This window comes from Heterodontus francisci, chromosome 9 (assembly GCF_036365525.1).
Source record: "Heterodontus francisci isolate sHetFra1 chromosome 9, sHetFra1.hap1, whole genome shotgun sequence".
NCBI classification, from domain to species: domain Eukaryota; kingdom Metazoa; phylum Chordata; class Chondrichthyes; order Heterodontiformes; family Heterodontidae; genus Heterodontus; species Heterodontus francisci.
Window position 1 is genome coordinate 108,689,600 of NC_090379.1, and position 25,990 is coordinate 108,715,589.

The 25,990-nt window shown below is 44.0% G+C and overlaps 1 protein-coding gene across 5 annotated transcripts in view; it reads right to left on the reverse strand.

Annotated features, from left to right (window-relative positions):
• Positions 1 to 5,962, reverse strand: part of LOC137373966 (regulator of microtubule dynamics protein 3-like) — a 338,872-nt gene extending 332,910 nt beyond the window's left edge. For 4 of the 5 annotated variants that reach the window (XM_068039652.1, XM_068039653.1, XM_068039656.1 and 1 more), the window contains exon 1: positions 5,299 to 5,961. In XM_068039652.1, coding sequence (XP_067895753.1) covers positions 5,299 to 5,488 — 190 coding nt within the window. In that variant the 5' untranslated portion in view covers positions 5,489 to 5,961. Of the gene's footprint in view, positions 1 to 5,298 lie in introns of all 5 variants that reach the window. The other variant, XM_068039654.1, reaches the window with a different exon arrangement.
• Between the last annotated feature and the right edge of the window lie 20,028 nt (positions 5,963 to 25,990).

Consider the following 25,990-nt stretch of genomic DNA (forward strand, 5'->3'; position numbering starts at 1 on the left):
CTTTAGGGGTGATGGTACCTAACTTCTCGAGAATTTTGACTAAGATCTTGCAGCCCACATTCAATGCTCTGTTTCAGGTGATGCTCATATAGTTCACTAATAAAAGATTTTAACTCATCACTCGTCCCTCTGCTAATATGATTCATTTAGATTGCTTGGATGGGAGTAGATCATTTTACTTTACTTGATCATTCCAACCTCACCATTACTCTGAAAATCCTACTTTTGTCCAAAACAAAGCAAACTTAGCCACATCACTCAATAACGCAGTATTGTTTAGCAATCATATATTGGAGCATTACGGATTGCAGACTAGGGCTCATCCAACTCACCTAGCTTTTTGGTTAGCAACACCAATTGTGCTCTTCTATGAAATTTCCTTTACTGGTACAGAGATATCATACTTAAAGCAAGTAATTTCTTGCAATGTGTCATCTTGTGAAAAATCCTCCAATTTTTAGGACTCACCACAGATTTTCTTCCCTTGTCACTTAATTTTGAAAGGCAAGTGTGAATCCCATTTACAATGCTTTTTTTTGCTCCAATCCTCCTGACTAAGGCTCGCTCCTCATTGAGATGATTCCTTTTTAAAAAAAAGATATCTGATCGCTGGATATGTATGCCATTCGCAAAGCCCAACCCTACTTCCACTGAGGTAGTGACAGGTCTTCTTGAATGGCTGTAGTTATTGTGCCGATGGTGCTCCTCCAATGATATTTCGAAGGGAATTCCAGGATTTTGACCCAGTGATGGTGAAGGAATAGCAATATACATCCAAGTCAGAATGATTTGCGACTTGGAGGGGAAATTTGAAGGTTTCCATGATGTTGCTGCTCATTCCACTTAGTGGTTGAGGTCACAGAGCTGGAAGGTGCTATTGAAATAAGTTTGGTTAATTGCGGTCGTGTATCCTGTAAATGGCATGTACAGCAATCAATGTGATAGGAGGTGGTTGGATACAGAGTCCAGTGACTGGTGCGTCCTACTGTGGGCTTGCATGAGCTGCATCGTTATGAAACAGGAGTTATGAATGGAGCTCAACATTCTGGAAGTCAGCCATCAGTCTTATGACAGATGGAAAGTCATTGCTGTTGCAGTTGAAAAGGGATGCATCAAGGAATTTCCCTGAGGAACTCCTGTAACAGTGACCTGGGTTGCAATGGCCACTATCCTGTGTATCATTGACATCATCTCTACAAGAGAGGGGATCTCATAGAAACCTATAAAATTCTAACAAGACTTGACAGGGTAGATGCAGGAAGGATGTTCCCGATGGTGGGGGAGTCCAGAACCAGGAGTCATAGTCTAACGATACGGGATAAACCTTTCAGGACTGAGATGAGGAGAAATTTCTTCACCCAGAGAGTGGTGAGCCTGTGGAATTCACTATCACAGAAAGCAGCTGAGGCCAAAACATTGTATGTTTTCAAGAAGGAGTTAGATATAGCTCTTGGGTCTAAAGGGATCAAAGGGTATGGGATGAAAGCAGGAACAGGTTACTGAGTTGGATGATCAGCCACGACTATAATGAATGGCGGAGCAGGCTCGAAGGGCCAAATGGCCTAGTCCTGCTCCTATTGTCTATATTTCTAAGAGTCTTCCTCCAATTAAATATTGGGAAGACCAAAGCCATTGTCTTCAGTCCCCTAGCTACCAACTCCATCCCTCTCCCTGGTCACTGCCTGAGACTTGAACCAGATTGTTCACAACTGTGGCCGCTTATGAGGCAGAGATTAGCTTCAACCACATATCCTCCCTATCCAAAACAGCTTACTTTCACCTCCATAACATCGTCTGCTTCTACCTTCTGCCTTAGCTTACCTTTGTTACCTCTAGACTCAACTATTCCAAAGCTCTCATGTCTGGCTTCCCACGCTGCACCTTCCATAAGCTTGAACTGAGCTTTGTTATCTGTATCCTAACTTGCACTAAGTCCTGTTCACCTATCACCCCTGTGCTCACTGATCTACAATGCCTCCTGGTCCGGCATCACCTCAAGATAAAAATCTTAGTTTTCAAATCCATGACCTCCCCATCTCTATCTCTGTAATCTCTTACAACTCTCCAATATCTGTGCTTCTCCAATTCCGGCCTCTTGCACACCCCCAATTTTCTTCAATGCACCATTGGCAGCCGTGCCTTCAGTCTCGGTCCTAAACTCTGGAATTCCCCCCCCCCCTCCATCTGTCCATCTCTCTTTCTCGTCCTTTGAGATGCTCCTGAAAATTTACCTCTTTGATCAAGCTTTTGGCCACCTGTCCTAATATCTCCTAATGTGGTTTGGTGTCAAATTTTGTCTGAAAATAATGATCCTCCGAAGCGCCTTGGGATAGTTTACTACATCAAATGTGCTATATAAATGCAAATTATTATTGTTGTTTTGGTAGGGAACCTTGGTGCCATATACGTTCAAATACTGCAGTAACATCAAGGGAAATTAGTCTCAGCATTCCTCTAGCATTCTGCTCCTCTATCCATGTTTCTATAAAGACTGTGACAAATTCTGGAGCCCAGTGATTATGGGAGAACCCATCTGGGTGCGGGTGCTGCTTCATGACGCCTTTGATGAATTCTTCTCATATTTTACCGATGATTGGGAGGAGGACAATAGGCTGATAACTGACTGGTATTTGCATAGGTTAGGTTTATGTTTTTGTAGATATGGAATATCTGGGCTATTTTCCAAATTGTCTGGTAAATGTCAGTGTCATAGCAACATGTACATGTCTTTGACGTCAGTGCTGGTTTCTGTTTATGGTTCCATGACAGAAGGCTGGCCAATGGAGGCAAGCCTGCTAAATGCTTTAACAGAGTTCAATTCTGATGAAAGGCCATTGACCTGAAACACTAACATATTTCCAGCATTTTCTGTTTTTATTTTTGTTTTTAACACTGGCCGCCTGTTAACATAATCATGAAATGCTTCAATTCCTGAGTTACTGGATCGTCAGAGATACAATGTAACTTGTACACAGATCACACAACAGTATACAATGTATAGCATCCATCTTTCATTGCAAAGTTAAACCAACATAACTGGACATGGTATGCATGCCACTGAGCAGGATTTGTGTTGCTCCTCTGCTGCTCTTGGAAGACAGCACAGGCCAAACCTACAGCTTCAATATTATTATTCTGTGATTGCAATTAATTACTTTGTTTTATAATTATCTAATGAGTGATCAACACATGGAATAAACCTTCAGATAGAGTAATGGAGGTAAAAACCCTTTTCGGAAACAATTTGTTGCTACAGTGAAAGGGGGATGTTAGGATCTCTCTGGATGGATGAATTAATATGGGCCAAGTCTTCCTCACCATAATTTTCTGTAAGCATCTAACAGACAAATCTCTCAGAAAACTACCCTTGTGTGAGCTACTTTCCAGCTTTAGCAAGCTATAGAAAAAACAAAGCAATTCACTAGCTTGCAAGTTAATTAGAAGGCAAAGTGGGTACAAATCAACAGTCTCCCTCTCCCCTCTTGGCCTCCCCCTCACCCCTGTACTACAAATCTTTATCGTAGCATGAGAAATGTCAGGTTAGATCTACAGGCCATTCTGACTGGGGGCAGAAATGGGTAAGTGTACACAGTGATTCCACTGATAGCGACTGAGCATGCAATTTGAGGCCAGTCTGAGTCAAGCTAGTTGTCCAACTCCAGCAGATTAACGGTTAGCTACTTGAAAGTGCTCAGCCAGTTGTATGCTTTCTCAAGTCAGCATCTGGCAAATTTAAAATACATACATGTTAGCCTGTAAGCATCTTGGAGTGATGCTTTGTCATAGGAGACAAAGTCGGCCAAGTCCAAATCATGTTTAACACTAGTCTAAAGCCACAACTTCCACCCTGTGCTGTATCTTTTAGAAAACTCTCCTGAAGTTGTGACTGTGGGACACAGATGAAAACTGAAGAAGCTCATCAGCATGTATGGGGTTGGGAGATTAAGTGGCTAGCAGCCAACAGCTAGAAAAAATCCACTGGTTTGTTCCTCCTTTCAAGGACCACTTCAGTGACTTGCAAATATAATGTAGGCTGAGTGCATTCCTTCTAACAACAAGGTAGTTCCTCAGTAATGTATTTTGGAAGTCCTGTCAACCCATGGCACTATTTGTACTTGCCAACACTTATCTCTCATTTAACATCTTCAAAGTGGATTGGCTAGTCATTTATCGCATCGCTGTTTGTGGGATCTTGCTGTGCTGCTACAGAACAGTGAATGCACCTCTGTGAAGGGCTTTTGAGTGTCCCAAGCTAGTGAAGGGTGCTATGTAAATGCAAGTTTTCTCTTTCCTTTTCCTCTCTCTCTCTCCCACTCACCAAATTGTCTCAAGTGAAGAGAACAAATAGATGACAAGATCACCAATGAGTAATGGCCCATTATGAGCTACTGACCAGATCATATCTCTAGTACTTATAACAGTAACTTTCAGCAAGGAATTGTATTGCAGTATTTCTGTAATGTGAAAAAAAACTCAGTTGAAGTTATGGTGTGGGTTGTCCACTTGACAAACATTGTATCTAACAGGTCCAGGGACATTTTTTGCTGATTATATCATGGGTATGAGGAGAAATGACTACAAATAAATTAGGCATTTATTATGAAGTACAAATCAAAGTGAGGCAAAAAAAATTGTAGTAAATAGGGTTTCACTACAGTCATGCTATGTTTTGTGGTACTAGAGGTTATAGAACTGTCACTGGCATTGGTAGCAGTGGGAGTAATTTGAGGTGATGAATGAAGAGTATGAGATTTAAACATGTTGCAAATTGGTAACATTAAGAACAAACTTGCATTTATATCATACTTATCAGAACCTCAAGACGTCACAAGACACTTTATAGCTAATGAAGTACTTTTTTGAAGTGTCATTACTGTTGCAATGAGGGAAATACACTGGATAAGCCTGGTGACAAAAGTACATCTATAAAAAAAAATCCCTCATCACTACTTACAGCTAACATCTATGGACAACGTCAGTTCATGGTGTTCCCTTCAGCATATAGTTAAAATGGAATAGAGTCTTGGAAACCTAGTTGGATAGAAGGGCTTACCATGGTTAAGCACTCCGTGATATAAAATACGGGACAATGGGGAGGGGGAAAATGTGGCAGAGGATAAATTGTAGGACATTGTGATTGGTTAAACACCCCATGGAACAAATTGTGATACCTCGAAAGGGTGTAACAGCATAAACTCAGTGACACAGAGCAGGGGTTGTTGAAGGACACGATGATGGGTTAAATACCCCATGGTATAAATGAAGTCACACCAACAATAAGCCAACTTTATTGCTCACCTGTCTGGCTCTGCACACACGGCTGCCTGGGTTTCACTGCGTTGGAGGTAAGTGCCTCATGTGTGATCCGATAGGGCCTCTTCCCCCATCCTTTACTGTGGATTAGATACATCAGACCGAGACCCGCTGCTACCCCCAGACCCAATCCCAGGTTCATACGGGACCCACACCCACTAAAATCCCCACTCATTGTACTCTTCAGGCTTGTTTTGATTCTCTGGGCTTACTCTGCATCACACAGAAGAGATAACTGATACTTCTATGGCATGAATATGACATTACATTAGGGAGGTTGCCCCTTTGAGCAGGGTCTCCCTGATGTGGGAGGAAGCCAACTTTGCACCAACTCTTTGCTCTGGAAGCCCCTCCCCTCCTCACGTGACCTGTCTCGAGCTCAGAATCCCAGGAAAAGAATCCCCTGTTCAAACCCCAAACGGTCTTCCTCGCTCTGGCTGGGTAATAACTGTCGGCTGCATCATTCACTTCTCCGGTGTCCCTGAGGTTCTGGTGAGGACTTCTTCATAAATTAATATTGTTTCTTTTATTGGTGGTGTTTTTTTTGTCCTCGATTTCCCCTATTTCTCTCTCTCCTGTCATCCCCGTGATCTACCGTCCCAAGCTCAACGCCAGCTCCTGTTGTGAGCGACACAGAAACGGAACGGACACCTTTGTACTACCGAATAAAGAGTCCCCGCGCTTCCTCCCGGAATCACCAGAGCTCCACCATTAAGTTCCGGATCTCTCTCCGTCCTTCTCTTTACCATTTCAAAGGGGGTTTTAAAAAAGGCCATTTGACATCTCTAAACATTTATGACTTGGATTAATTTATTTGTGACAGTCGGTGGGACGGTTGGTAGCGCTCTCACTTGAGTTGGAAGTTTGTGGATCTCACATTTGAATACACAACCCAGACGACAGGCACTGTAGTGTTGAGGGAGTGCTACGCGGTCGCAGGTGCGGTTCCTTCAAGGCATCCGTTAAACCCAGGCTTGTTTGCTGGTTCAGGTCTGCTTCTTCTGGATGGCGGGCAGGGGATTTCTTATCGTGTCCTAGCTCATATTCTTTTCTCAGCCAAGGCCACAAACAACTGATTAAAGTTCTTGAATGTTCATATACATCAAATTTATATGGTTTCCCCCCTGAACGTAATAAAATATGCCAAACTACCAAGCTGAATTGAACGCCAAGCCAGGTGAGATACACGGATAGGTGACCAAAGCTTAGTCAAAAAGACAGTTAAAATTGAGGCAATGCCAGACCAAGAGCAAGTGCAGTGGTGACTGGTGAATGGGACGTGCTACAAGTTGGAACAGGAGCAACATAGCTTTGGATGAGCTCGAGTTTACAGAGAGTGCATGTGGGAGGCCAGCCAAAAGAGAAATGCAGTAGTCAGGTCTGAAGATAATACAGGCGAGCATGAGTCATAATGGCACAGAAGGAAGCCATTCAGCCCATCGAGCTATGCCCCCTCTCCGTAGAGCAATCTAGTCAGTCCCACCACTCTATTTCCATAGGCCTGCAAATTTATTTCATTCAAGTGTCCATCCAATTTCCTTTTGAAATCATTGATCATCTCCACTTCCACCACCTCCGTAGGCAGAGAGTTCCAGGCCATTACCACTTACTGCATAAAAAATGTTCTTCCTCACATCTGCCACCGCCCCCCCCCCCATCTCTTGCCCAAAATCCTATATATGTGCCCCCTATTCCTTGTACCATCAGGTAATGGGAAGAGCTTTTTCTTTGTCTACCCTATCTAAACCTGTCATACATAGTATTGTGCACTTCTATCAAATCTCCCCTCAATCTCCTTTGTGCCAAGGAATGAATATTAGTCTGGAGAGCAATCTTAGATGTAGAAATTCCTCCTCTTTTTTACTGTAGTCTCCTACTTGAATTTACTCTTTCTCAGAACCTCAAAACTGGAATTACCTAGCTCCTTGAGTTTTTCCTTTTACTGTAAGGAGGGTTTCAGCAGGCGATATTACAGAGATAGAAATATGGTGTTTTCGCGATGCAAAGACACAGTTTCAGACAGTGACCAGGTAGGGGGTGGAGGCAACAGCTAGGAACAGAGTTTGTGGCAGGGATGAAAATAATGGCTTCAATCTTAATGTTTAGAGAAAATGTATCAGAGGGACTGAGAGGTTGAGCGAGGTGGTGGGAGGTCGAACAGGGTGTGTGTCAGTGAACATGTGAATTTGAAGTTGTTTCAATGTGAGCATATAGGCTAGAATGATAATTCTGTGTTGAGGGAGTGCTGCATTGTCAGAGGTGCCATTCTTATAACATAAGGAATAAGAGCTGGAGTGGGCCATTTGGCCCTTGGAGACTGCTCTGCCATTCAACAAGATCATGGCTGATCTACCTCAACTGCACCTTCCTACACTATCCCCATATTCCTTAGTACCCAAAAATCTATCGACCTCTGTCTTGAATATATTCAATGACTGAGCATCCACAACCCTCTCAGGTAGAGAATTCCAAAGATTCACAACCCTTTGACTGAAGAAATTTCACTTCGTCTTGAGACTCCATGTTCTAGAATCCCCACCCAGGGGAAACATTTTTTCAGCATCTACTCTGTTAAGCTCCTTAAGAATTTATATGTTTCAATTAGATCACCTCTCATTCTTCCAAAAGCCAGGGAATATAGGCCAAGCCTACTCAATGTCGTCTCTTCCCAGTCCATTGAACCTTCATTACACTCCCTCCAGAGCAAGTATGTCCTCCATTATATTTTTTTTTATTCATTCATGGGATGTGGGCGTCGCTGGCCAGGTCAGCATTTATTGCCCATCCCTAATTGCCCTTGAGAAGGTGGTGGTGAGCTGCCTTCTTGAACCGCTGCAGTCCATGTGGGGTAGGTACACCCACAGCGCTGTTAGGAAGAGAGTTCCAGGATTTTGATCCAGTGACAGTGAAGGAACGGCAATATAGTTCCAAGTCAGGATGGTGTGTGACTTGGAGAGGAACTTGCAGGTGGTGGTGTTCCCAAGCATTTGCTGCCTATTTCCACCTCGTAATAGTGCCTGACTCCGCCTCTTAGCTCATCTGCTGCTGAAACCCTCATCCATGCCTTTGTTATTTCTAGACTTGACTATTCCCACACACTGTGGCCGGCCTCCCATACTCTACCATCTGTAAACTTGAGGTCATTCAGAACTCGACTTCCTGTGTCCTTAATTGCACCAAGTACCCTTCACCCATCACCCCTCGCTGATCTGCACTGACTCAATTTTAAAATTCCCAACCTTGTTTTCAAGTTCCTCCATGGCCTCACCCCTCCTTATCTTTGGAATCTCCAGCCCCACAACCCTGCGAGATGTCTGCACTCATCTAATTCTGGCCTCGAGCATCCGTGATTTTAATCGCTCCACCACTGGACACTTTGTGCCTTCAGCTGCTTAGGCCCTAAGCTCTGGAATTCCCTCCCTAACACCTCCACCTCTCTGCCTCTCTTTCCCTTTAAAATTCTCCTTAAAACCTACCTCTGTGACTATGCTCTTGACCATCTGCCCTAATATCTCCTCATGTGATTCAATGTGAAATTTTGCTTTATAACGCTTCTGTGAAGTCTGGACATTTTATTACATTAAAGGTACTCTATAAATACAAGTTGCTGCTGTCGTTGTGGTTGAATTGCTGCTGTGCATCTTGCAGATGGTACACACTGCAGCCAAGTTGGGCTGGCGGTGGAGGGAATGCATTTTTAAGGTGGTGGATTGGGTGCCATCAAACAAGCTGCATTGTCCTGGATGGTGTCGAACTTCTTGTGTTGAAGCTGCACCCATCCAGGAAAGTAAAGTGTATTTCATCACACTCCTGTCCTTTGTCTTATAGGTTGAAAGGCGTTGGGGAGACAGAAGGTGAATCATTGGAGCATACTCAGCCTCTGACCCTCTTGTAGCCACAGTATTTATGTGACTGGCCCAGTTAAATTTCCAGTGAATGATGACGCCCCAGGATGCTGAGGGATTTGACAATAATAATGCCTTTAAATGTAAAGGGAGGTGCTTACTCTGTCTTGTTGGAGTTGGTCATGACCTGGCACTTGTGTGTCATGAATGTTTCTTGATATTGATCAGCCGAAGCTTGAATGGTGTCCAGATCATGTTGCATGCTGGCACAGACTGCTTCATTATCTGAGGAATTGCGAATGGACTGTGCAGTTATCAGCAGATATCTTAACTTCTGATGATGGAGGGAAGGTCAGTGATGAAGCAGCTGAAGGTCATTGGGCCTCGGACACTGCCCTGAGGAATTCTTGTAGCAGTGTCCTGGGGCTGAGATGATTGGCCTCCAGCTGTCCAGTTTTATTCTTATTGAACTTTTATGTAGTGGTTTGACAGAACTGAGTGGCTAGCTAGGCCATTTCAGAGGGCAGTTAAGAGTCAACCACATTACTGTGGGTCTGGTGTCACATATAAACCAGACTGGGTAGAGATAGTAGATTTCCTTCCTCAAGGACGTTAGTGAACCAGTTGGGGTTTTACGATAATCTGATAGCTTCATGGTTATTATTATTGATGCTAGATTTTTATTCCAGATTTATTTAATTAACTGAATTCAAATTCACAAGTTGCCATACTGCGGCTTGAACTCATGTCTCCAGATTATTAGTCAAGATTTCTAGTTTACTAATTCCTTAACATAATCTCTATGGTATCATATCTGTAATTATTGAGGGTTTTTTAAAAACATTCAAATCTGACATTTGTTCTTCAGTAACTTTCTTACACTACTTCAGGTAAATCCAAGTCTTACATCAACACATACAACATCTCCATTCCTGCACTGTATAGGTAGCTGAAACACTATTACGAATAGTTGGTTGAGGTAAGGGAGGAATGCACAAGAAGCCAGAGTCACAGGATTGGAGAGTATAGGAAAATGGGGATGTTATAGGGCTGGAGGAGGTTACAGAGAGAAATAGGGACAAGGCCATGGAAGGACATGAGGACGAGGACAAGAATTTTAAATCTGAAGCATTGGGGGAACTAAGAATCAATGTAGGTCTGTGGGAATGGAGGTGATGAGTAAGCAGGAACAGATGTGGTTAGGATACAAGCAACAGGGTTTTGGATGAGCTGGAGTTCAAGGAAGGTGAAAAATGGGAGGTTGATAAAGTGAGCATTGGAAAGCATCAACCCACTGATGGTGACTGTGCTTGTAGCTACTTAGACTCCACACTCAGGTATTCTCTTCCTTAAACTCCTCTCTGTCTCTACCTTCTTCCTCCTTTAAGCTTCTCCTAAAAATCAAGCTTTTGGTCAACTCTTCTAATAGAGTCATTGTTATATTGCACAGAAACTGGCCCATCAGCCCATTGTGTCTGAGTCGGCAATCAATATAAATAGTTATATTTTAATCCCGTTTTCCAGCACTTGGCTCGTAGCCTTGTATGCTATGGCGTTTCAAGTGCTCATATAAATACTTCTTAAATGTTGTGAGGGTTCCTGCCTCTACCACCACTTCAGGCAGTGTGTTCCAGATTCCAACCATCCTCTGTGTAAAAAATGTTTTCCTCAAATCCCCTGTAAACCTCCTACCCCTTATCTTAAATCTATGCCCCCTAGTTACTGACCCCTCTGCTAAGGGAAAAAGTTTCTTCCTATCTAACCTATCAATGCCCCTCATAATTTTGTATACCTCAATCATGTCCCCCCTCAGCTTCTCTGCTCTAAGGAAAACAACCCTAGCCTTTTCTGAAGATGGGTCACTGACCTGAAACGTTAACTCTGCTTCTCTCTCCACAGATGCTGAGTATTTCCAGCATTTCTTGTTTTTATTACCTAGCCTTTTCAGTCTCTCTTCATAGCTGAAATGCTCCAGCCCAGGCAACATCCTGGTGAATCTCCTCTGCACCCTCTCCAGTGCAATCACATCCTTCCTATAGTGCAGTGCCCAGAACTGTACACAGTACTCCAGCTGTGGCCTAACTAGCATTTTGTACAGCTCCATCATAACCTCCCTGCTCTTATATTCTATGCCTCGGCTAATAAAGGCAAGTATCGCATATGCCTTCCTAAACACCTTATCTACCTGTGCTGCTGTCTTCAGTGATCTATGGACAAGTACACCAAGGTCCCTCTGTACTTCCTAGGGTCCTACCATCCATTGTATATTCCCTTGCCTTGTTAGTCCTCCCAAAATGCATCACTTCTCACGATTAAATTCCTTTTGCCACTGCTCTGCCCATCATACCAGCCCATCTATATCATCCTGTAATCTAAGTCTTTCCTCCTTGCTGTTTACGATACCACCAATTTTCATGTAATCTGCGAACTTACTGATCATATCTCCTATATTCATGTCTAAATCATTCAGGTACACTACAAACAGCAAGGGTCCAGGACCGATCCCTCTGGTACACAACTGGTCACAGGCTTCTACTCTCAAAAACAACCCTCGACCATTACCCTCTGCCTCCTGCCACTAAGTCAATTTTGGATCCAATTTGCCAAATTGCCCTGGATCCCATGGGCTCTTACCTTCTTAACCAATCTCCCAATCAGGACCTTATCAAAAGCCTTACTGAAGTCCATGTAGACTACATCAACTGCTTTACCCTCATCTACACATCTAGTCACCGCCTCGAAAAGTTCAATCAAGTTAGTTAGACATGATCTCCCCCTGACAAAGCCATGCTGACTATCCCTGATTAATCTCCACATTGGAGAGGCAGGGATTAATCCTGTCCCTCAGAATCTTTTTCAATAGTTTCCCAACCACTAATGTTAGACTCACTGGCCTGTAATTACCTGGTTTATCCCTGCTACGCTTCTTGAATAATGTTACTACATTTGCTGTCCTCCAATCCTCTGGTACCTCTCCTGTGGCCAGAGAGGATTTGGAAATTTGTGTCAGAGCCCCTGCTATCTCCTCCCTTGTCTCACATAACAGCCTGGATACAACATCTTTTCTGGGCCTGGGGATTTATCCACTTTTAAGCCCGCTAAAGCGGCTAATACTTCCTCCCTTTCAATGCTAATATGTTCAAGTATATCACAATCCCACTCCCTGATCTCTACACCTACATCGTCCTTCTCCATAGTGAACACAGATGAAAAGTAATCATTTAAAACCTCACCTATATCTTCCGTCTCCACACACAGATTGCCACTTTGGTCGCTAATGGGCCCTATTCTTTTGCTGGTTATCCTCTTGCCCTTAATATACGTATAAAATGCCTTAGGATTTTCCTTTATCTTGTCCGCCAATGTTTTTTCATGCCCCCTCTTCGCTCTCTTTTTAAGTACCCCCCTACACTTTCTATACTCCTCTAGGGTCTCCGCTGTTTTCTGCGCTCTGAATCTGCCATAAGCCTCCTCTTTTTTTTTCCGTATCCAATCTTCTATATCACTTGACATCCAGGGTTCCCTCTTTGGCTTAATGCCCAATTTTTTGTGACATTGCTGTGAAGTACTTTGGGACATTTTTCTACTTTAAAGGCACTAGGTAAATGCTAGTTATTGTTTCAGTAATTGAGTCTGGAGGTGACACAAAATGTACAATGGTTTCAGCAGAGGATGAGGCTGGTAGTGACAGAAGTGGGCAATATTACGGAAGTGCAAATAGGTGGTCTTTAGGTGATGGAGAGGAAACTGCATTTGAACAGAATGACAAGGTTGAAAACAGTCTGATTCAGCTCTACAGAAATCCAGCATGGACCTTTCACAGATGAGCCAAGTGGCCTCCTTTATGAAGCATTGGCTTGGGAGGGGAGATGGAGTTTGTGGCAGAACTCATACAAGAGAAGTGGTGGAGAGGTAGAGCTGGGTGTCATTTGCATACTTGCCAAAGTTGACCCCATGCCAGTGAATGATGTCAAGAGGCAGCATGTAGTTGAGGAAGAAGAGGGACAAAGGTGGAACCTTGGGTGATTTCAGGGAGTTATGGTATGGGGATGGAAAAACCAAACATTACTAGAGATGCTTTGGTTATGATCTTATAGGTAAAAGTCGAACCAAGTCAGCGCAATTCAGTGGAGCTGGACAATAAAGAAGAGGCATAAGAGAACCATAATGTAGTCAACCATGTTAAAGGCTGCTAAAGGTGAGGAAGGATAAAACACTGCAGTCCCAATTAATTAATTGAGGCTTTGGTCGAAATATTCCAGAACTCACTGGATTCCGGGAGGGTCCCAGTGGATTGGAAAACCACTAATGTGACACCCCTGTTCAAGAAGGGAGGGAGACAAAAAATAGGAAACTATAGGCCAGTCAGCATAACATCGGTCGTTGGGAAAATGCTAGAGTCCATTATTAAGGAAGAAATAGCAGGACATTTAGAAAAGCTTAACACAATCAAATAGAGTCAACATGGTTTTGTGAAAGAGAAATCATGTTTGACAAATTTGCTCGAGTTCTTTGAGGCTATAACAAGCAGAGTTGATGAAGGGGAACTGGTAGATGTCGTGTATTTGGATTTCCAGAAGGCTTTTGATAAGGTGCCACATAAAATATTATTGCACAAGATACGAGCTCACAGTTTTGTGGGTAATGTATTAGCATGGATTGAGGATTGGTTAATACACAGAAGACAGAGTCAGGATTAATGGGTCTTTTTCAGGTTGGAAAGACGTTACTAGTGGAGTGCCACAAGGATCCGTCCTAGGGCCTCAATTATTTACTAACTATATTATGACTTGGAGGAGGGGGCAGAGTGTAATATATCCAAATTTGCTGACGATACAAAACTAGGTGGGAGGACATGTCATGAGGACATAAGGAATCTGCAAGGGGATATAGATAGGTTGAGTAAGTGGGCAAAAACTTGGCAGATGGAGTTTAATGTAGGAAAGTGTGAGGTCATGCACTTTGGTAGGAAGAATCAAAAGGCAGACTATTATTTAAATGGAGAGAGGCTCCAAAAAAGTGCAGCATAGAGGGATCTGGGTATTCTCGTGCATGAAACACAAAAAGTTAGCATGCAGCTGCAGCAAGTAATTAAGAGGGCAAATGGAATTTTGGCCTTTATTGCTAGGGGGTTGGAGTTTAAAAATAACTGTGTACAGTTTTGATCCCCGTATTTAAGAAAGGATATACTGGTATTGGAGGCAGTTTAAAAGAGATTCACTAGGCTGATTGCTGAGATGAAGGGGTTGACTTATCAAGAACGGCTAAACAGGTTAGGCCTTTATTCATTGGAGTTTAAAAGAATGAGAGGTGATCTTATTGAAAAGTACAAGATTCTGAAGGGGTTTGACAGGATAGATGTTGAGAAGATGTTTCCACTAGTGGGGCAGTCTCGAACTAGGGAACATGGTTACAGAACAAGGGGACACTGATTTAAAACTGAGATGCGAAAGAATTTCTTCTCTCAGAGGGTAGTGAATGTCTGGCATTCTCTGCCCCAGAGAGTTGTGGAGGCTAGATCATTGAAAGGATTTATAGAGGAGGTAGATAGATTTTTGAAATATCGGGGAGTTGACGACTATGAGGAGCTGGTAAGAAAGAGGAGTTGAGGTCTGGGGCAAAATATAATCATGATCTTATTGAATGGCGGGGTAGGATTGAGGGGCCGAATGGCCTACTCCTGCTCCTATTTCTTATGTTCTATCACAGGGAATGTTCATGACTTTGGTTAGGGCCATTTTGGTGTGGTATGTGGGGCAACAGTTACTGTTACTAACTTCAGGTCTGCATTATATATGGTCTCAGATCAGGGTCACCGGTCTCTCCCAGATGGGCCCTGCATCCATTATAATCAGAAGTTCATTTTTACTGTCCAGTATCTAGTAATATAATTGTATGAGACAGGGTTAGTAATAGTGAAATAAAAGCAGAATACTGCAGATGCTGGAAATCTGAAATAAAAACAAGAAATGCTGTAAATACTGAGGTCTAACAGCATCTGTGGAGGGAGAAGCAGAGTTAATGTTTCTGCTCAGTGACCCTTCATCAGTAATAATGAAAACCTTTTATCGGATTTCGAATGTCCCCTGTGTGTGTTTCACCTATCTTCCAAAAGACAGACTGAGGAATGCTCAGACAGGAGGTTGGGGAGAAAGGGCAAAGGATTCAGTCAGTCAGCCTGACGGCAGTGATTGAAAATATTTTTGAGACAACAATCTGGGACACAATTAATTGGTACGTGGAAAAGTATGGGCTAATAGATGAAAGCCAGCATGGATTGTTAAAAGTAAATTATGTTTGACTAAATTGGTTGAGTTCTTGATTAATTAATGGACGGGTTGATGAGGGTCTTGCTGTTGATGCTGTATATATGGATTTTAAAAAGGCACTTGATAAAATACCACATAATAAATCTGTTAGCAAAATTGAAGCCCATGGGTGAAAGGGCCAGGGGCTGTGTGGATATGAATTGGCTATGGGAAAGAAAGTAGAGTAGTGCTGAACTGTTGTTTTTCAGACTGTAGGGAAGTATATAGCGGTGTCACCCAGGTGTCAGTATTAGGACCATTGCTCTTTTTGATATATATTAAAAACCTGGTCTTGGGTATCCAGGGAATAATTTCAAAGTTTGCCTGCTAACATGAAACTTGAAAATGTAGTAAACAGAGAAGTGTGAAGTGCTTCATTTGGCGGGAAGAATGAGAAGCAATATAATCTAAATGGTACAATTTTAAAGGGGGTGGAGGAACAGAAAAACCTGGGGCTTGCGTACACAAATCTTTGAAGGTGGCAGAACAAGTTGAGAAGGCCAATAAGGCATATAGCAAGCTTAGCCTTATAGAGGCTTAGAGTACAAAAGCAAGGATGTGATGCTGAACCTTTATATATCACTGGTTAGGTGCCATTTGGAGTATTGTGACCAATTCTGGGCACTACACTTTAGGAAGGTGCAGAGGAGATTTATTAGAACAGTACCCAGGATGCAGGGCTTCAGTTATGTGGAAAGACTGGAGAAGCTGGGATTGTTCTTCTCAGAGCTGAGAGGTTAGGGGGAAATTTGGGTGAGGTGATAAGTAAAATGAAGGGTTTTGATAGAGTAAATAAGGAGAAGCTGTTTCTAGTGACAGAGGGGTTGATAACCAGAGGACACAGATTTAAAGTAATTGGCAAAAGAACCAGAGGCAACACAAGGAAAACAACATATGTAGAGAGTTGTAATGATCAGAGTTGCATTGCCTGAGAGGGTGGTGGAAGCAGATTCAATCATAACTTTCAGAAGGGAATTAGATAAATACTTGAAGGGGAAACATTTGCAGGCCTATGGGGAAAGAGCAGAGGTGTGGAACTAATTCCAGAGCTCCTTCAAAAGCTGGCACTGGCATGATGGGCTGAATGGCCTCCTTCTGTGCTGCATTATTCGATGATAACAAAGGATAAAGTTGCAAAGGAGAGGAGCTCAATTAAGGAGTTGCCAGCTCAGGAGCCATCTTGAGAAAATAAAAGCTGTTAGAAATGTCCTTTAATGGGAAGTTGCTCTTTAATAGGCAAGTCAAGGAGCAGCTGGAGCCTTTAAACAGGTAATAGAATCTTCAGACATGGCAAAGATGAGTCAATTCCCATTGGCTATTCTCCTTGCCTGATTGCAGGCCTTTGGAGGAATTCTACCGAAGCCCCTTCCATGGTTTGCCAAAACTCTACATCCTATCGTTGTTGCCCAGGACTATTCATGAGAGATTCATGCTGCAGATTCTTTTATGAATCTGGCTCCAGTCCTCCAGTCGTAATTTATTTTCTTCCAGCCTATGGGAACCTTGTATATGCCACTTAAAACATCTTCTAGTCAATTGGAAGAAGATCTCAAAAGATTCCTGGGTTGGGGCACTGAAGATTACCCAGTCATTTGTAATTTCCTCTATCTTGTTTCTACAGTTCTAGAGAAAATAAGTAACTCTTCCTTTCAAAAGTAAAAGAACATCATTGATGGCGATTATCAACTCTCTAGTCCACATTGGGACAACATCTAGTATTGTCTCAATCATTAAGATGGAGTATTAAATTAGTGTACTGATGTTCTCACTGTCCTACTGCTGGTACACATGCAAGACATTTTGAAACCTAGCTTATCTATCGGACATTTGACACGCTTTTGTTTTCATTTATCTACTTTAAAGTTATGATACTCTCCCACTGTTGCTTCCTCTATTTTTTATATATCCCATCATGGGATGTGGGCATTGTTGACAAGGCCAACATTTATTTCCCATTCCTAACTGCCCTTGAGAAGGTGGTGTTGAGCTGCCTTCTTAAACCACTGCAGTCTGTGCAGTGTAGGTACACCCACAGTACTGTTGGGAAGGGAGTTCCAGGATTTTAATGCAGTGATGATGAAGGAACTGTGATATATGTTGAAGTGCTGTGTGACTTGGAGAAAAACTTGCAGGTGGTGATATTCCCGTGTGCCTTCTGTCCTTGTACTTTTAAGCAGAAGAGATCGCAGGTTTGGAAGGTGTTATCTAAGGAGCCTTGGCGAGTTGCTGCAGTGCATCTTGTAGATGGTACACACTGCTGCCACTGTGCACCGGTGGTGGAGGGAGTGAATATTTAAAGTCGTGGATGGGCTGCCAATCAAGCGTGCCCTGTAGATGGTGAAAGGCTTTGGGGAATCAGGAAGTGAGTTACGTGCTGTAGAATACCCAGCCTCTGACCTGCTGTTGTAACTACAGTATTTATGTGGCTGGTCCAGTTAAGTTTCCAGTCAATGATGATCCCAAGATGTTGATGGTGGGGGATTCAGTGATGGTAATCTCGTTGAATGTCAAGGGGAGATGCTTAGACTCTCTTTTGTCGGAGATAGTCATTACCGGGTGACTGTGCGGCGTGAACATTATCTATTTATCTCTCATTCTTCCTTCTCCCTTATTTTTGCTGTATCTCATTTATTCTTTTCTTCTCCCTCTCCTTCAATGTCCTTTCTGTTTATCAATCCATTTCTCCCCTCTGTCCTCTCCCTCATCCCTTCTCTCGCTCATGGACAGAGACTGCTTGAGTTGTGTACCTATCATAACCTCTGCATCACCAACTCGTTCTTTCACACTAAACCGTATAACCAGGTTTCTTGGAGGCACCCAAGATCACGTTGTTGGCACCAGCTGGACCTCATCGTCACAAGGCGAGCCTCCTTAAACTGTGTTCAAATCACACGCAGCTTCCACAGTGCGGACTGCGACACCGACCACTCCCTGGTGTGCAGCAAGGTTAGACTCAGACCAAAGAAGCTGCATCACTCCAAGCAAAAGGGCCACCCGCGCATCAACACGAGCAGAATTTCTTATCCACAGTTGTTACAAAAATTTCAAAATTCACTTGAAAAAGCCCTTCAAAACACTCCCACAGGGGATGCTGAGACCAAGTGGGCCCACATCAGAGACGCCATCTATGAGTCAGCCATGACCACCTATGGCAAACGTGTGAAGCGGAATGCAGACTGGTTTCAATCTCATTTTGAAGAGCTGGAACCTGTCATAGTCGTTAAGCACATTGCACTGCTGAATTACAAAAAGCCCCCAGCGAGTTAACATCCCTAGCACTTAAAACAGCCAGGCGCTGCGCAAATGACTACGGGCAACACCAATGCAGTCAGATTCAGCTGGCCTCAGACACCGGAAACATCAGAGGAATGTATGATGGCATTAAGAGAGCTTTTGGGCCAACCATCAAGAAGATCGCCCCCTCAAATCTAAATCAGGGGACACAATCACTGACCAACGCAAGCAAATGGACCGCTGGGTTGAGCACTACCTAGAACTGTACTCCAGGGAGAATGCTGTCACTGAGACCGCCCTCAATGCAGCCCAGCCTCTGCCAGTCATGGATGAGCTGGACGTACAGCCAACAAAATCGGAACTCGGTGATGCCATTGATTCTCTAGCCAGCGGAAAAGTCCCTGGGAAGGACGGCATTACCCCTGAAATAATCAAGAGTGCTAAGCCTGCTATACTCTCAGCACTCTTCGAACTGCTTTGCCTGTGCTGGGACGAGGGAGCAGTACCACAGGACATGCGTGATGCCAATATCATCACCCTCTATAAAAACAAAGGTGACCGCGGTGACTGCAACAACTACCGTGGAATCTCCCTGCTCAGCATAGTGGGGAAAGTCTTCGCTTGAGTCGCTTTATACAGGCTCCAGAAGCTGGCCGAGCGTGTCTACCCTCAGGCACAGCGTGGCTTTCAAGCAGAGAGATCCACCATTGACATGCTGTTCTTCCTTCGTCAGCTACAGGAGAAATGCCGCGAACAACAGATGCCCCTCTACGTTGCTTTCATTGATCTCACCAAAGCCTTTGACCTCGTCAGCAGACGTGGTCTCTTCAGAATACTAGAAATGATCGGATGCCCACCAAAGCTACTAAGTATCATCACCTCATTCCATGACAATATGAAAGGCACAATTCAGCATAGCGGCACCTCATCAGACCCCTTTCTTATCTTGAGTGGCGTGAAACAGGGCTGTGTTCTCGCACCTACACTGCTTGGGATTTTCTTCTCCCTGCTGCTCTCACATGCGTTCAAGTCTTCAGAAGAAGGAATTTTCCTCCACACAAGATCAAGTGGCAGGTTGTTCAACCTTGCCCGCCTAAGAGCGAAGACCAAAGTACGGAAAGTCCTCATCAGGGAACTTCTCTTTGCTGACGATGCTGCATTAACATCTCACACTGAAGAGTGTCTGCAGAGTCTCATCGACAGGTTTGCAGCTGCCTGCAACGAATTTGGCCTAACCATCAGCCTCAAGAAAACGAACATCATGGGACAGGACGTCAGAAATGCTCCATCCATCAATATCGGCGACCACGCTCTGGAAGTGGTTCAAGAGTTCACCTACCTAGGCTCAACTATCACCAGTAACCTGTCTCTCGATGCAGAAATCAACAAGCGCATGGGAATGGCATCCACTGCTATGTCCAGACTGGCCAAGAGAGTGTGGGAAAATGGCACACTGACACGGAACACAAAAGTCCGAGTGTATGAAGCCTGTGTCCTCAGTACCTTGCTCTACGGCAGCGAGGCCTGAACAACGTATGTCAGCCAAGAGCGACGTCTCAATTCATTCCATGTTCGCTGTCTCCGGAGAATCCTTGGCATCAGGTGGCAGGACCGTATCTCCAACACAGAAGTCCTCGAGGCAGCCAACATCCCCAGCTTATACACAGTACTGAGTCAGCGGCGCTTGAGACGGCTTGGTCATGTGAGCCACATGGAAGATGGCAGGATCCCCAAGGACACATTGTACAGCGAGCTTGCCACTGGTATCAGACCCACCGGTCGTCCATGTCTCCGCTTTAAAGACGTCTGCAAATGCGACATGAAGTCCTGTGACATTGATCACAAGTTGTGGGAGTCAGTTGCCAGCAATCGCCAGAGCTGGCGGGCAGCCATAAAGGCGGGGCTAAAGTGTGGCGAGTCAAAGAGACTGAGCAGTTGGCAGAAAAAAAGACAGAAGCGCAAGGGGCGAGCCAACTGTGTAACAGCCCCAACAACCAATTTTTTCTGCAGCACCTGTGGAAGAGTCTGTCACTCTAGTATTGGCCTTTATAGCCACTCCAGGCGCTGCTTCACAAACCACTGACCACCTCCAGGCGCTTACCCATTGTCTCCCGAGTCAAGGAGGCCAAAGAAAGAGAAAAGAAGAAAGGCTGTATGTGAACTGCAGGTTTGCCTGTGCTCATTGTAGCAACCGTGCTGCTCCTGTTTATTCCACAGCCAGTTTGCTTAAATGCTATGTGTTCCCAGCAAGCATGCCATCAGATATGGAGGAGAATTTAGAGTAAAGATTAGTTAATATTGTGATTAATTCAAAAGAATTTCACAAGGCCAAACTGGTAGGAAGGCTGCTTGTTTTATTTTGAAACTTTCACATAGTGTCATAGGGCCATTATCTACATCTAGATATAATACGTGGTGCAATGACTTGCTGCATTGATTCTATATTTTAAACATTTAACTTAAAACCTGAACAATGCTTGCTTAATTAGTATTGGGGTTCATTTTTAAAGTTCGATGTTTGTAAACAATGCAAGGTCAGTGTGTCAGTGCTTACTGGTTTAAAAAAAACTAGCTCAGTCAGGGCCATCTCCCTTGCTTACATGAGTCTAATGCACCAGAACAAATGTCTGCCTTGCTCCATAGAGTATTCAGTACTATGTCTGGGATTGCAGCCTCTGTATTCTGTTGTGGCAAGTTTCATAAGAATTACTGTGGCCATTAGACTTTCTAAAGTCTTTTAGTAAAACCCTTGCTTCAGTCCTAGAGCTGTAATACATGTAATACAGTCCAGCTGATGGTTTCCTCATCCCTTTGCCAGACTTGTAGACCAATGCTGTGGAACCGTTTTCTGCTGAGGTTGCATTGCCTGGCATGTTGTCTTCCAGATTAGATGTCCTTAAAGCAAGATTTTTCCCCTTTCCCGCACTCGATCATCTACGTACATGGACAAATTGAAACACTTTAGGCAATTCAGGGAGACTCCTACAGCAGACTTCTTGGATTTTTAACTCTTGGGGACATGCACACCTATTGACCACAAAATTCACCTTGGCACTTTGGCCATTACACTGTGATCCTAACTTAGAAGCTGGTTTTGGAACTGATCAAAAACCAGGCGTAAATGAAGAGGGGGAGGAGGTGAGGGTGGGGGAATCCAAGAAAGCGAGACCTAGAGATAAATAATACTTTTTTTCATGTCATAGTGATTTTTACCTCTAATCTCATAATCTTTGACAACTAGATAGCTGATTCACTGATAAATGGAAAAGTAGAGCTTTGGAGAAGTGGGGAACAACTCTTAAAGGGACAAATTTCCCATATTTTTCTATAATCCCTCGGCCTGTCATTTTCTTTTGTACTGTGGGTTATCCCAATGTATGTGAAGGAAAGCAAATATAGAATGGGATTTTGTTTGACCTGTTACAATGAATGGTATATGTTTGGTTCATTGAAATTGGACCTTCCAATGCTGACCCTGTGCACTCTACCACTGGATCAGCTATCATCACCCCTCTCCACATTTCCCTCCAGAATGTTCACTCACTTGTGAACAAGGTCCTTGCTATCCATGAGCTTACTGTGGATGATCGCATCGACATCATGGCCTTGACGGAAACCTGGCTGAGAGGTGATGACATCTTGCCCTCACCGAAGCATTCCTACTTGGCTATACCTTCCACCACTTGTCCTGCCCAAATGGCCATGGTGGTGATGTAAATCTTATGACCAAATCACACCTTGGTATGTCCTCTTTGGCACCTTCATCTCCTTTGAACATCTCACCTTTTTCCACCCCTCTCATTTAAAATTCTCATGCTTTACTGTCCACCCAAGTACCATGCCAATTTTCTCACCGAGATATCTTCATTGATTTCTTCTCTTGGTCTCTGCACCAAGCGACTTCTCCTCCTCAGTGATTTCAACTTCCATCTCAACTCATCATGCTGTCCCTTCTCTGAGTTCACTGCACTTCTATCTTCCCTTCCTCCCTCCCTCCACATAAACTCCACTACCCATAGTCACTGTCACTCACTTGACCGTAGCATCTCACATGGCCTTGCCACTCCCATGGTGTCAATCAAAGATCAGTCCAAGTCTGATCATTTCCTTGAATTGCATTCCATCCATATTCCTCTTCTCCCTCCTAACTCTACCTTCTGTGTCCATCCTGGTTAAAAAAGAACTCACTCCCAATTCAATTACAACTGTACTTTCAATGCAAGTCTTCCTCTTCTGTTCAAGAGACACAGTCTGCTAAAACTCTTTACTGTTCCAGGATCGTTCTGGAATGCAAAGATGATTCCCCGGCTTCTTTTCTCTACCGTAAACCCCTCATCTCCAATGACAAGTCCAGGAGTTTATGGACTTCCTTGTCACCAAGATTGAGACCATCCATTCAGCTATAGAAACATGGAAACATAGAAAAATAGGAGCAGGAGTAGGCCATTCGGCCCTTCAAGCCTGCACCGCCATTCAATACGATCATGGCTGATCATCCAAACTCAGTACCCTGTTCCCGCTTTCTCCCCGTATCCCTTGATCCCTTTAGCCCTAAGATCTATATTTATCTCTTGAATATATTTAGTGATTTGGCCTCAACTGCTTTCCATGGTAGAGAATTCCACAGGTTCACCACTTTCTGGGCGAAGAAATCCCTCCTAATTTCAGTCCTAAGTGGCTTTCCCCTTATCCTTAGACTGTGACCCCCCGCCATCGGGAGCATCCTTCCTGCATCTAGTCTGTCCAGTCCTGTTAGAATTTTGTCGGTTTCTATGAGATCCCCTCTCGTTCTTGTAAACTCTAGCGAATGCAAGCCTAATCGACCCAATCTCTCTTCTTATGTCAGTCCTGCCATCCCAGCAATCAGTCTATTTATCTCTGCCACTTAACATCCCTTCCATAGGCCATTGAGCCATATTTCCTCTAAGGTTCCCCCGCCCTCACCACAAAATTGCATCTTTCTCTAGTCTCTCTCTGAACTCCCCTCAGGCCCTCTCTGCTCATTTTGTCCATAAGAACAACCTCCTTCACCCTTGACCCTATGTCCATGAAATTGCTGACCACCCAACTTCCCTTCCTGCCCCCCATGTTACTATTACCAGTTCCCTCTCCTCAGGTAATGTCCCCCTTCCCTAGAAATCTGTCATCATCACTCCTCTTGTCAAAAGAATAACCTTTGACCCCACCATCCTTGCAAACTACAACCCCATCTCCAACATCCCTTTCCTCTGCAAAGTCCTTGAATATGCTGGCACCTCTCACATCCTTGCCCGTCTTGCCCGGTACTCCTTGTTTGAATCCCTCCAATCAGTTTTCCACCCCTGCCATAGTAATGAAACAGCTCTTATTAAAGTCACAAATGACATTCTAAGTGACTGTGGTAAACTATCTCTCTTCGTACTTCTTGATCTGGGATATGTGGAACATTCCTTGTTCTAATCCTGCTCAGGCCTTCTCCCTCACCTCTTCTGGTACATTGATGTCTGTATCGGTGTCGCTTCCTGCTATCACCCAAGAACTGGAAATTTTCATTGACGTTGTTTCCAATTTCCACCCTTCTCTCACCTTCACATGGTCCATCTCCAACTCGTCCATTCCTCGACCTATCCCCAGAAATGGAGACTATCAACAAATATTCACTATAAGTACATTGACTCCCACAGCTACCTTGATTACACTTCCTCACACCCCACTTCCTGCAAGGACTCTATTCCATTCTTTCAATTTCTCTGTTTCCATTGCGCCTGTTCGGACAATGCAACCTTCCATACTAGCGCTTCTGATGCGTCTTCTTTCCTCCTTGACTGAGGATTTCCCCCCTCCACAGGGCCCTCAACTGTGTCCGAGCTATATCATGCTATATCTGTTCTCGCCCTTTCCTTCCCTCCCAGAACCATGGCAGGGTTACGCTTGTCCTCACCTTCTACCTCACCAGTCTCCGTATTCAAAGGATCATCCTCTGTCATTTCCGTTGCCTCCGTCGTGATGCCACCATCAAATACGCCTTCCTCTCCTCTCCATTTTCAGCATTCTGAAGGGGTCCACTCCTCAGTAACCCCCAACACCTCCCTGCTTTCTTATGGCACCTTTCCATGCAAGCACAGGAGATACAACAGCTGCCCCTTCTCACCATCCAGGGCCCCAAACACTCCTTCCAAGTGAAACAGTGATTTACTTCTACTTCTTTCGATTTAGTATACTGTATTTGCTACTCGCAATGTGGTCTCCGCTACATTGGGGAAACTAAACGCAAACTGGGTGACCGCTCTTAGGAACACCTCCGTTCAGTCTGCAAGCGTTTCTTGTTGCTTGTCATTTTAATTCTCCACCGTCCTCCCACTCCGAACTTTCTGTCCTTGTCCTGCTACAGCGTTCCAGTGAAGCTCAACGCAAGCTCAAGGAACAGCACCTCATCTTTTGACTGGGCAATTTACAGCCTTCCGGACTCAACATTGAGTTCAATAATTTTAGGTTGTAACCTCCGTCCCCATTTTTTTCCCTTTTTGTTTTTGGTTTGTTCCCCCCCCCCCCCCCCCCCTCGCCATTGTTTCTTAAACTCTTTACTTTGTGTTCAGACAGCTGCTATCCTGTCATTTACACCTCATCCAGACCCCACATCTTTTGTTTCTTTACTTGTTCAATTACCACTCCCTTTGGCTTTATACCATGAAACCTTTTGTCATTTAATCGAACCTGCCCTCCACCCGATGACAGACCTTCCCTTTTTTCTTCTCTTCCCCCCCCCCCCCCCCCCACTTGCTCAAAACCTGTTACATTTCTAACTTTTGACAATTCTGCTGAAAGGTCACAGAGCTAAAACGTTAACTCTGTTTCTCTCTCCACAGCTGCTATCTGACCTGCTGAGTATTTCCAGCATTTTCTGTTTTTGTTTCAAAAATCTTATCCTTGCTTTCAATCCATGGCCCCTCCCCTCCCTATCTCTCTAACCTCTTCCAGCCCTCTGTGATAACTATCACTCCACCATTGGCTGCTGCGCCCTCAGCTGCCTAGACCCTTGGCTCTGGGAATCCCTTCCTAAATCTCTCCGCCTCTTCCCTCCTTTAAGATGCTCCTTTAAACCTGCATCCCAGACCAAGCATCTCACCTAATATCTCCTTATGTTGCTCGGTGTCAAATTTTGTTTGGTAAAACTCCTGTGAAGTGCTTTGGGATGGTTTACTACATTAAAGATGTTATATAAATGCAGGTTGTTGAAATGTTATATGGTGGGAGTGAATAGGAAATGATCACAGCATCTATACTTGTGCCATGAATTTGGGACGTTGCCTC